General features: G+C 43.0%; 1 protein-coding gene across 7 annotated transcripts in view; it reads right to left on the bottom strand.

The window, feature by feature from the left end:
* The window catches only part of LOC140896301 (transcription initiation factor TFIID subunit 4), a 200,672-nt gene that overhangs the window by 111,920 nt on the left and 75,966 nt on the right, over positions 1-12,786 (bottom strand). For 6 of the 7 annotated variants that reach the window (XM_073307901.2, XM_073307900.2, XM_073307898.2 and 3 more), the window contains 2 exons: positions 11,906-12,036; positions 9,622-9,747 (listed from right to left, as the gene is read on the bottom strand). In XM_073307901.2, coding sequence (XP_073164002.2) covers positions 9,622-9,747; positions 11,906-12,036 — 257 coding nt within the window. Of the gene's footprint in view, positions 1-771; positions 842-9,621; positions 9,748-11,905; positions 12,037-12,786 lie in introns of those variants that run through there. The other variant, XM_073307903.2, reaches the window with a different exon arrangement.

Genomic DNA, 12,786 nt, shown 5'->3' on the forward strand with positions numbered 1-12,786 from the left:
ATACAACCGTGGAAGCTTAAGTCAGAAAAGTCCCAGGAAGTCATCCAATCCAACAACCAGTCACTGTGGGATTTTCAAAAGTTTGTCTAGTTCAACTGTTTTCAAACCTTTTTCATTTGCAGACCCCTAAAAAATTTTGAATGGAGATGCAGACCCCTTCGGAAATTTTAGACATAGTCTGTGGATCCCTGGGTGTCCATCAACCACAGGTTGAAAACCATTCGTCTAGTTCATTGTTAATGTTAATTTTTTATCATCAGCCTCTCTGATAGGACTTCAAACTACATTGCTAAATGCGGTAGAAGTTTTATTATAGGAATATATGATAACACTATGAAAGTCAATAAGAGCTGGATGGGAGTCACCAACTCTTTGCACACAGGCTATCAGATAGTAATAACTTTCAATCACTATGAAACTGGTCACATATGAACTGAACTGGAAGTGACATGGGGAAAAAGGTTCATTACTCCTTTACCAATCCCCTGAGCCCCCTAGTCCTTCAAGTTATTTAGGATCATTTACATATGAATGTTACAGAGCAAGGCAATTTAAAAAAGAAAAGATCAACTGGAGTCAACTACCATAACTCAAAAAATACAGACAGATGTACACAGAGAGGTTTACATTAAAAAGTAATTATTTATCTGGTGCTGTATGAGATTATCATCATATTATATTGTAAGAATAGAAATATATCACAATGTATAGTAAGATCAATAATATGGTAAGACAAATAACTCCCTTTTTAATATAAACCACTGTACTCACCCTCAATCTTCCAAGACAGACTCTACTCTCTACCTATTTTTCTGCAAGTTCGGCACTTCCCACACCCAACCTGCCAACAGAATGGTAGATGATTTACGATTTTCCCTTCCTCACTTCCATAGGAATTTTTCCTTTCAACGTCACAATTTCTTCTGTCACATATAGTTATAGACAGTCTATCTGGACTGAGCACCAAGAAATGACAGAACAATATTTTTAAGTATGGGTGCCACCAAGAAATACGATATTTTAGAGAAGAGGAGAATCAGGGAGGGATCTCTTTCCATTCAAGTAAGAGTCTAATGAAGCCCTTGCTAAGAAATAGCAGTCACAGTATGGCACATGACCTCCAGCCCAAGGAATGGGGAATTGGTTCTGTCATTTAACTACTGCTGGACTATAGCACTGGACACTCAGGAGTCACCTTTTATATGGAAATCAGGGAAATGGAAGCCCCAGTCCAGATTTGATATTAGTTCTCCCAATATCATTGGCTACAAGCACATTTGTAGAACTTTATTCAGAGAACATTTTGAATTTTGAAGCTTAAAATATTGAAATATCTATTAAAATGTACAGCAGACTATCACTGGAGTTATATAATCTTGGAAATTTGTGATGTAATGTTAGGGGAAAATTCCTAACCAAATTACTGCAAGATTCTATAGACTTTGGGCAAAAACCCAAATGGAATCATCCCAATGCTATTCAGTATCTTCATCAGGAACCTGGAAGACAATATAAAATCATTGCTGATGGTACAAAAATTGGTGGAGTGGAAAATAACGATGAGGACAGATCAGTTATACAGACCAACCTGGACTGCTTGGTAACGTGGGCGCTTTTGAACCGCATGCATTTTAATAGTGTCAAATGCAAGGTCATGCTATCTAGGAAAGTCACACATATAAGATGGGGGAATGTATCCTGGGAATCAAAGACTCAAATGAGGGGTGAACATGAACTTTGGATGGATAAACTGGAGAATATCAAGTAGGAGTACAAAGATGGTATTGCCTCTGTATAACAGAAAAGTCCAAAAATAAGGAACTCAAAGTCCAATGGTCTCGGAGTCTCTCCTCTGGCCACTCACTCATAGTCATTGACTATTCCCTTCTTAGTTTGTGGAAGCAGTAGGGGAACCCAGGCCAGCCCACTCCACATGGGTCACAGTCCAGGGCCCCTGTTCAGAGCAGCCAGATTTAACCCTTCTCAAGTTCCTTGTTATTCCCTGAACTGCTTCTAGCCTCTTGTTCTGTTTCTCTTTCTCTGGAGTGTTGGTTTCTCCGGCAGCTTCTCAGTTTGTTGGCAGGAGCATCTCTGTCCCTTTGCTCTCTCTGGAAGCTGCCCTGCCCTCCTGCCTTATAGCTCTTTTACCTTCACCGCTGCTGTAGGGTTGCCAATCAGCTCTGACTTAGCAGGAAGGCAGATTCTGTGATAACCCTTTGGTGTATAGACCACATGACACTCCTTTAACGTATAATCTGTTTGTACCCTTATGCTTTCATATTTTTCTATTATACTTCACCTATAATATCTAATAACTGTAATATTTATAATATCTGTTGTACACCATCTCCTGCTGGGTTAGGAGCAGCTCTATGAATTCATCATTTTCATGCAGTTGGTTTCTTGTAGTCTCACACAAGATTGTTCACTCTTTTAGTTACAAATCCATTCTTCAATCCTTCTATAATCATGAGAATTCAAGTTGTTGCATTTCTGTGTATTTTCTAGATCTTTGTTTCAGCAGGATTTAAAGGCACTAGGTATTTTGCAAGATCAGACTCTTATAAATCAAAACGGTTTTGTTCTGGAAGTAATGGATAAGAGATCCTTGATCTCCCAACATCCAACAAGATTAGAAAGGAAAACAAACATCACGGAAAAGAGAAAATAATTCAGAAGAGCATAGTTTGCAAACAGATAAAATGTTGAAAGGAATGCAAGATGAGAAGAAAAGAATTCAGAAACAGAAACCTAAAAAAGGAAGAAGAAATAAAAAATGAACAAAAGATAAGTAATATGTCTATTTCCACACAAACGTTTAAGATGTGCATAATTTTAGCATATAATTTTGCAAAGTATTTATAATGGGTGAAATTTGTGGAACAAGAGAAGAGAGAAAGATCTCATAGTCTGACACTTGCAAATATGGAAGGATCAGGAAAGAATTTTCTGTAGTATCTGGCTGGTGAATCTTGCTTATATGCTCAGGGTTTAGCTGATCGCCATATTTGGGGTCGGGAAGGAATTTTCCTCCAGGGCAGATTGGAAGAGGAGGTTTTTGCCCTCCTCTGTAGCATGGGGCACAGGTCACTTGCTGGAGGAGTCTCTGCTCCTTGAAGTCTTTAAACCACGATTTGAGGACTTCAATAGCTCAGACATAGGTGAGAGGTTTTTCGCAGGAGTGGTGGGTGAAATTCTGTGGACTGCGTTGTGCAGGCGGGCAGACTAGATGATCATAATGGTCCCTTCTGACCTAAATATCTATGAATCTATGAATCGGTGCACTGTAATACCCTAGGAAAAGCTAATGAAAAGGTATGTGATAAAATAAAACAAAGTAAGACTCAGTTATAATAGTCATAGGACTTTGAGACAAAGAAAAGAAAGAGGAAAATAATAAAAAGTAAGTAAAAGATGGGTGTTCAGAACAAATTCTTCCTTATCACAAATATAAACCACACAATAAGAGATCCTCAAAAGTGTATCTGAACACACATACTAGAGCATAATCCTACATGAGAAGGAGAACATGCCACAAAAGGAAGATAGTTTGAGATGACATAGAAAAAAAATTTTAAAGACATTTTTAACTTGTTTCCTGCTAAACCTGACCATTTGATTTTACAGTTTCTTCATACAAGTGGTACTCAAGGATATTTTAACTCACGATAATATGCAAAGAAACCTAAAAAGAAGTAAGACAGGCAAAGCTTACTTGGTTAGACCATACACCCATGTTGCTAATACTGACAGTTAGGATGGGATGATCAGATACTGTATGTACTTGAGGCTCAATGCTGCAATTTACTAAAGGATTCCATAGTAGCAGAGCAAATTCAGAGAAAAAACGGATACCTACCTTTTCGTAACTGTTGTTCTTTGAGGTATGTTGCTCATGTCCATTCCATTCTAGGAGCATGTGTGCGCCCACATGCACAGTTGTCAGAGATTTTTGCCTTAGCAGTATCCGTAGGGCTGGCTGTGGCGCCCTCTGGAGTGCTATGCTCATGCAGCAGTATATCAAGCATCGCCGGCCCTACGTCCTTTCAGTTCCTTCTTGCCGGCAACTCCAAAAGAGGAGCAGGAGGGCAGGTAATGGAATGGACATGAGCAACAAATCTCGAAGAACAACAGTTACAAAAAGGTAGGTAACTGTATTTTCTTCTTCGAGTGCTTGCTCATGTCGATTCCATTCTAGGTGACACACCAGCAGTATTTATGGTGGTGGGCTTAGAGTTAACAGCTTAGTGGCTTGCAGTACTGCTCTACCGAAACCAGCATCATCCCAAGCCTGCTGGGTAAGTGCGTAGTGGGACAAAAAGGTATGGACCGATGACCTGGTGGCCACCCTATAGATGTCCTGGATAGGCACTTGGGCCAGAAAGGCTGCTGAAGAGGCCTGCGCCCTAGTAGAGGGGGCAGTGATATCCTGCCCTCAAGCGGCGGGTGGAAGGCTGAGATGGCCGCTAGATGGACTTTGATCGATGAGAGCGACAAGCCCTGGAGCTTGAGATGCAGGAGATAGTCTAGAATGAGTTGCGAGGAAGCTCGCTCAGGACGGACACCTTTATCCGCCATCCCATAGGTCAACTGCTTCCATTTGGCGAGGTAGCTTGCTCTTATGGAGGGCTTTCTACTTCCCAACAAGACTCACTGGATCCCGGTAGAGCACTGCCGCTCCTGTGTGGTTAGCCACGCAGCAGCCAAACCACCAGACGCAGCCCCTGCCATGGTTCTGGGACAACAGGTCCGCCCTGAGTGGCACTTGGAACGGAGTCACCACCAAGAGATCAAGCAGGGTGCTGAACCAGTGTTGGTGTGGCAACATTCGCACTATGAGGATGACCTTCACCCTGTCTTGCTTGATCTTCATGAGGACCCTGGGCAGCAATGGCTCTGGAGGGAAGGTGTACATCAGAGGCCCCACCACGGGAGCAGAAAGGCATCTGACAGCGATCCTCTGTCCATGCCCTGAAACGAGCAGAAAACATGGCATTTTCTGGTCTGCCTGGACATGAATAGGTCCACCCGGGGAGTTCCCCACTTGTGGGTGATAGAACTGACAACCTCCGGGTGAAGGGACCACTCGTGGCAAGACAAGAATGTTCTGCTGAGGCAGTCTGCCCAAGCGTTCTTGGCCCCTGGGAGGTAAGCAGCTATGAGATGGACACTGTGCTGCAGACAGAAGTCCCAGAGCCAGAGGGCTTCTTGGCAGAGGGCAGATGACCTAACTCCGCCCTGCCTGTTGTTATAGAAGACTGTGGCCATGTTGCCTGTCAGGTCCTGAACCACCACGCCTTGTATGTGAGGCAGAAAGGCCTGCCAGGCTAGGCAAGCCGCCTTGTGTTCCCTGATGTTGATGTGCAGGGACCGATAGTGACTGTACCAACGACCTTGCATACTGAGATTGCCCAGGTGGGTTCCTAATCCCAGGTCTGAAGCATCGCAAGAGTCACCGATGAGACTGGGGCTGCGCAGGAGACTCCTTCCAGCACCAATGTGGGATCTTGCCACCAGGCGAGAGATGACAGTACACTGTCGAGAATCCTGACCACCCGGTCCATGTTGTGCTGGCTGGGGACATAGACTGATGCCAGCCGTGCCTGTAGGAGTCTGAGGTGGAGTCATGCGTGCCGGACCACGTGCGTGCATGCCTCCATCTGACCTAACAGTCTCGGGCATGTGTGAGCGGTGGTGAGAGGTTGGGCATGCAGAGACGAGATGAGGTCCCCCATGGCTTGGAATCGAGTCTCGGGGAGGAAGGCACTGGCCCGAGTGGAGTCAAGTACCGCCCTGATAAATTGTGTGTGTTGCACTGGAGTCCAGGTTGACTTTTTCTCAATTATTATTAGGCCCAGGTTGAGACAGGTGGAACAGACCAGATCAAGATGCCTTTGCACCTGATCCGAGGACTGGCCCCTTATCAACCAATCATTGAGGTACGGGTAGATATGGACTCCCCAATGTCACAGATAAGCGGCCACTGGTGCTATACACTTTGTGAACACTCTCGGGGCTGATGAGAGACCAAAGGGCATCGCAGTGAACTGGAAATGGCGCTGGCCCAACATGAAACGGAGCAAATGCCAGTGGAAGTAAGCATCCTTTAACTCGAGGGTGACGTACCAGTCTCCCAGATCCAGGGATGGAATGACTGGGGAGACCATGCAAAACTTCAACTTTCTGAGAGACTTGTTGAGGCAACACAGATCTGAGGCCCCCTTTGACCTTCAGAACTAGAAAATAGCGGAAATAGAATCCTCCTTCCTTCCATGTTCTGCGGACTCTCAGGAGGTTTTTGACCTCATGAATGAGGAGTTGCTTGTGAGAAGGGTCCTTGAAGGAGGACAGGGAAGGGGGGTAGAAGGGTTGGTCGGCTATAAATTGCAGGTTATAGCCCAACAAAACTACGTCGAGAACCCAGCAGTTCAGGTGATATGGGACCAGGCTGATCGGAAAGGGCGAAGGTGGTTAAGGAAGATAGGGATCCGGTGCATTGACTGGGACATCGTCCTCGGGCACACCCTCAAAATGATTGCTTTTGCCTGCCTTGGTCCCTGGAAGGACCAGGCTGGGCAGGGGAAAAGATGATGACTGGTGGTGTCACTTAAGGCCCCTGTCTCTGTCCTCCTTTCTGTAGGAGCCTGACCAAGGGGCACCCCAAACCATGACAGCGGAGGAGGTGGGAGGCAGAACAGCTTTCTAGCCTGCTGAGGAGTATGCAGGCCTAAAGAGCGGAGGGTGGCCCGGAAATCTTTAAGGTCATGGAGCCTTGCATCAGTTATCTCTGAGAATAGCCCCATTCCCTCGAAAGGGAAGTCCTGGAGAGTAGTTTGCATCTCCTGGACAGCTCAGAGGTCTGTAACCAGGAACTGCGCCTCTGTAACCAGACCACCCTGGATGCCGCATCTGTGGCATCCCAGGCCATCTGGAGGGCACCTGGGGCCACAGCCTTGACCTCCTCCACCAAGGTGGCGAACTCCTGAGTCCAATCCTGTGGGAGACTCTCCTTGAACTTGCTGATGGAGTCCCACAGAAATTGAAATTGTATCTGCTGAGTAGGGCCTGATGGTTAGATACCCTAAACTGGAGGCTGGCTGTTGAATAAATCTTTCTGCCAAATAAGTCTAACTTCTTGGCATCTTTATTCCTGGGGGTGCCACTCGCCTGGCCCTTTCGTTGACAGCAGACACGACCAGGGACCCCGTGGGAGGGGGCATGTGCAGGTATTCAAATCCCGTTGCGCAGACACAGTACTACTTTTCCGCTTTCTTGGATGTGGGCAGAATAGAAAATGGGGTCTGCCATAGAGACTTGGCAATTTTCAAGACCCCTGGGGGCATGGGCAATGTCACCTGGGTTGGGGCGGAGGAAGGGATGACATTGAAGAGGTGGTCAGACTCCTCAGCTAGCTCCTGAACCTCCAACTTCAGGTTGGCAGTCACCCTCTTGAGTAGGGCTTGGTGCTCACTGAAGTCATCGGGGAGGGGGGCTATTGGTTTGCGAGGGCCCTGCCACCGCCTTATCTCCATGCGCCGGGGGTAGCTTGTCCGATGGAGCCTGGGAGGAGTATGGTGCTGGCATAACAAGCACCCCCCATGGGTCCCAGTATTGCCACTGGGTGGGCCATTGTCCTTGTCCCCATACCGGTGCTGAAGGGGCCTTCGCAGGTTCCCGGATAGGAGACTATTTGCCCCTTATGGGGGAAGGGCTGAACTGGCCCTCCAACCTGGACCCACTGCCCTTCTGGTGACCAGGGTGGGGCTGTCGAAGCCTGAGTCTGTTGACTGACCCTCGTCGGAGACTGGTATGGGGAAGGTGAGGGCCGCTGCCAGCCCGAAGAATGGTACGGGGTCCCCAGTGACCGGTGCCGCGACCAGGAATGGTACTGTACTGGATGGGACAAATGCCTGGGAGATCTGAGGCGATGGTGATCGGCGCCTTGGCAATCTCTAGTGTCATCTAGTATATCCTCTTATCCAGTCCAATGCAGGGCTGTTCCCTAGAAATAACTTTGAAGTATCTTATGCTGAGCGTATAAAAATCAGCAATCTTTATAGTATATATTACAGAGAGGCTCATAAAATACAGGTACCAGGCTTCAAGATAAACTTTAAAAAGCTGCAGTTATATGTTTGTGAATATAAGAACATAAGAATGGCCATACTGGGTCAGATCAGTGGTCCATCTAGCCCAGTATCCTGTCTTCTGACAGTGGCTAATGCCAGGTGCTTCAGCAGGAAATGAACAGAACAGGCAAGCATCAAGTGATCCATCCCCTGTCATCCACTACCAGCTTCTGGCAAATAGAGGCTAGGGTCACAGATTATGGTGTTGCATCCCTCCCCCATCTGAATCCAAGAAGAACTGTGACATAATGATCAGAATTCAAATCAGACAAATGCAGGTATTAAGAAATTACTGCACCAACATTTCTAGATATGTTGGGACAGATTCTATGCCCATGTGGTATTACTTCAGAATTACATTTATGTAAACAAGCAGAATTTAGCCAATTAATGAAACAAAATATCTTGAAAATTGAGAATTAAAAGTAAAAATCCACCACTGGCTCACTGCACTATGTTTAAGTACTGCAAATGTAAGATGGGATTTTAAAAGGACATAATGGAGTTAGGCACCTGTTGAAACTCAGTGGGAGTTGGGCACCTCATTCCCTTACACTCCTTGGAAAATCTTATCCATAGTCATCTAGACCCAGAGGCCTCATTACAATAGAAGCTTGAGCTTGGGAAAAGTTGAATACCCACAACTCCCATGGATGTCAACGGGAGTTGCAGCGCTTGGCACTGCTCCAGATCAGGGCAGGAGTGATTTTATAGATTACAGTAACTACAATAAATGAAGATAACCCAGTGCATTGAGAGTGGATTAATCACCTGAGTTTCCTTTTTTTTTTAATTTTAAACTGGATACCTGCTTGAACATAACCTGTTTATGTGAACGACATACAATGTACTTTTACTATCAGCTTACAAAACTCTACATGAAAAATTGTTTAAATGGAAAATGTCTTTATATAATACTAGTAGTATTAGAGCTGGTCTCAAGTTTCAGTACAGATCAGTCAATTTATCCCCAATGGGGAATATTTTCCAGCAGAATGTATTACATCGGGCTTATGACAGCACAAATGGTGGCAAAGGTAATTGGGGATCCAACCTGAGCATGTGGACTAACATGCACTGGTGAAAAGCTACTGCACATGCACTTGCCGGGGGGAGTTACATGGGTCAGAGTATGGGGAAGGGATGTCACCAAAAGGAGAATGGTCAGAGCAGCTGAGCTTGATTACGCACTGGGGCTTTGTAAAGAGGGTCACACTGGCAGTTACCCTGAAAGTCTGGTGTAAAAGTTACAGCTTTGCCTCTCCCCGGTGTAAATACAGTCCAGGGCAAGGTTGGAGGCATCTGTGAATCTCCTTCCCCTGGCCCCCAATGTGCTCTGCTAACACTGGGTACATCTAGAAGTCACTTATTCAACCTCTCCTACATCAGCCTTGACGAACTTGGCCAATGTATATATACTTTTTTTTGTTATACTACCTTTTGATACATAAATGCTACTATTTGTTTTTTAAAAAGGAAATAAAACAGGTACCTTGGCTGCCTTTAACAAAATTTCCCTCTCTTGTTCATCTTTTCTTTGCTTTTCTAAACGCTCCAACTGTTCAAAAAACTTCAGCTGTGATCGAACATCTGTAGCCTGTTCATACCATTCATCGTCCTGGGAAATAAGAAACAAGTCATCTTAATAAAGCTATAAATCCCTAAGTGTTAACAAACAAGATGTACATGGTGAACCAATTTATTACAATAAGAAAATGAAGCCAACAGACTTATTTGTTGTATTGTAGCTACACAAGTAATTGATAAAATTATTTAATTAACATAACATTTTAAAATACAAAATATATGGACTGATTAATCAATGTCAGAGGTACCGCACACTTAAATAAATCAAAACAATAAATTAACTCACTGAAAAACTGTGGCATTTAATTTAATAATTCAGAAGACAATTAAACCTAGATATAAAATGCAGGTCCTATATTTATAGTTAACTGCAATACAGTTATAGAAATTGTCAAAAGATGTAGAACTTCAAAAAACATTTACAACTTAAAACATAAGTTAAAATAGATCTATACTAAAAATAAAATGGACGAAAGTAAGGCAAAAAAACTATGAACACAACATCAGCACTCAACAAATAATCATTTATGACACTGGCTGCATGCGAGCATGTCAGACATTTTTATGGAGAATGAGGGAGTTATCTATTGTTTTTTATGAACATCACATTGCACCTCTGTTTATCTGCTTGGTACTATCCTGCTTTACTGCATGGAGTTAAAGTATAGGAATTTGATGGGAGGAAACAAATAGGAAACAAATAATGGCATACATAAGGCACTGTCAGAGAACGAAATTATTGGGAAGCTATTAATTGAGGAATACCCTCTTGCCTATGCTAGCAAGGTTTATTCTTCCTGGGCCCAAACCTGGGATCAAAGGGGATACTAATGTTCCTGGCCAAGGGAAGAGAAAAAGTTGGGAATAACTGAGCAGCAGTGGCTGCAGATGAGTCTCTGAGAGACTCACACAGAGGATGTGGCAGGGTGTCTGGCTGCTATGTACCTTTGGATGAATAAACAATATGTTTATTTTCAATCACTTTAATCAGCCACTGGTCACAGACTCCTGAAAAGAAGATGTCTTGCAGATGCTAGTTAAGTACAATTGGGTCTGTCGCGTTTACATAGTTGGGACGCAGCCCTTCTGTTTCCCTGAGAGCCAGTTTAAGTGTGACTGGACCGTGGGGTTGAATCTTGGAGGTGAAGGAAGACAAGACAGTCACCTGAAGGGTCCACCTAAAAGGAACTAAGAGGGGTCCAAATTGCCACTTGCCCTGTGATCATGACCTCTTCATCTTGCTTTGATACTAGTTTAACATGGATAAAAATATCTTTAGTATTTAAGGTTAAGGAATAAAAATTTGATTTGTTTGTTAAAGATTTTCTATTTATTACCAGTGGTCAGAAACTAGCTTGCAATCTCTTACCAGCGCTCCCATAGTGTCAGATACCCAAATTATGTCACTTTTCTGTAAAATTATGATCACCAGCAATAGGCTCAAAGGACAATTTTAACTTCAAAGAAAATGTCATTGATTATTCAAAGTGTTGAACCTCTGAATTTTCAGGCTGCTGGTCTAAGAAAAATATGTGGCATTTCCCTCCGTTATTAATGAAAATACACTAGATATGCATTACAAAACAGTTAACGCTGATTTAAAATTATCATTTTTCATTTCAGTTTCAGGCCAATATGCAAGATCTCATCTTTGTAGTCTCTGACGTATTCGTCGCTTAGACCAATGTTCCTTTCAGCTAATTACATTTGTAACAGTACGTACTAATTTTTCTCACAGCCAAGAAGTAAGTAGAATTATAAGCTCTTTTAAAAGAAGGTTTACACATAAGGAAAGCAATTTCAATCCAAGATGTGGTTACCATGGTTCAGAGATAAGAGGCACTGAGAAACAGCAATTTCAACCATGACCCACAGTTAGGAACAGTTTAACTGCTGTCCCACAAGAGATTTTAGTATTGTTAATTGAAATAATCAGACAATAGGGATTTAAAGGCAACATTCCATGGACAAGTTCTGTCATAGAGAAAGGCACCTAATTAATAAATAAATAAATAAATGGATAAATAATCTCATTAATTAAGCCTGGATAAATTCTGACCAAACCATGCCACAAACAGTGCAGATATTCCACCTATAGTCTGCTCAGAAAGGAAAGAATGGATTTATTACTGAAATACCTCAAACCATATCATTGGACAACATTCAGTACCACGTCTCTACATACTTACTTTGTGCGATTCCATTCGGTGCTGTGTTACCATTGTTACTTTTTCTATCACTGTTCTCAATCGGTTTTGTGTTGCATGGGAAATAAAGGTAACTACCTCAGCAGGCACATCTGTCATTCCTAATTTTTTAGCTGAAGCAGAAAAAAAAATGAAATTAGACTCGCAAAAACACCCCCTAACTTTCTCAGCACCATAACACAACAGCAATTACAAACACAGTACTTGAAATATCTCAAAAATGTCTCTCTTTAGTAAAGTTCCCTGGAAGGATTACTAGTCAGAGTACAGAGGGGAATGGAATGTATACAGTCTTAAGGTAGTGAAAAAATAAGGTACAATAGTCCTGAGAAGAAAATACAGAATATGCTGCAACAGACTATAAGGAAAGGAACATTTTTGGGGAAAACCTTATTGGAATAGCATTAGACACGCATAATAAATGGCTAGATATACATATCTTTCACGAGAGACACAAGCTGGGTGAGGCAATATCTTTTATTGGACCCACTTCTGTTGGTGAGAGAGCCAAGCTTTCGAGATACACAGTGCTCTTCTTCAGAACAGTCTCTGTCACCGATAGAAGTGGGTCCAATAAAAGATATTACCTCACCCACTTTGTCTCTCTAATATCCTGTGACCAACACGGCTATAACACCGCTGCATATCTATTTCACTTTCAGTTATTTATCAACTTATTAGGTGACCATTTGAAAGAAACTTTGGTTTAAAACATTTTTTGCTAATAAAAAAATTGGTTAAGAGTAAATTCTGAAGATATTAATAATCTTTTTTGCTTTTTCTCTTTCAAGACAAAAGTTGCATGTAATGGATGGTTAATTATGCTTAGTCTATAAACGTAATCAGAGTTATACAAAAATGTG

The sequence above is a fragment of the Lepidochelys kempii genome, chromosome 12 (genome assembly GCF_965140285.1).
Source record: "Lepidochelys kempii isolate rLepKem1 chromosome 12, rLepKem1.hap1, whole genome shotgun sequence".
NCBI lineage: Eukaryota > Metazoa > Chordata > Testudines > Cheloniidae > Lepidochelys > Lepidochelys kempii.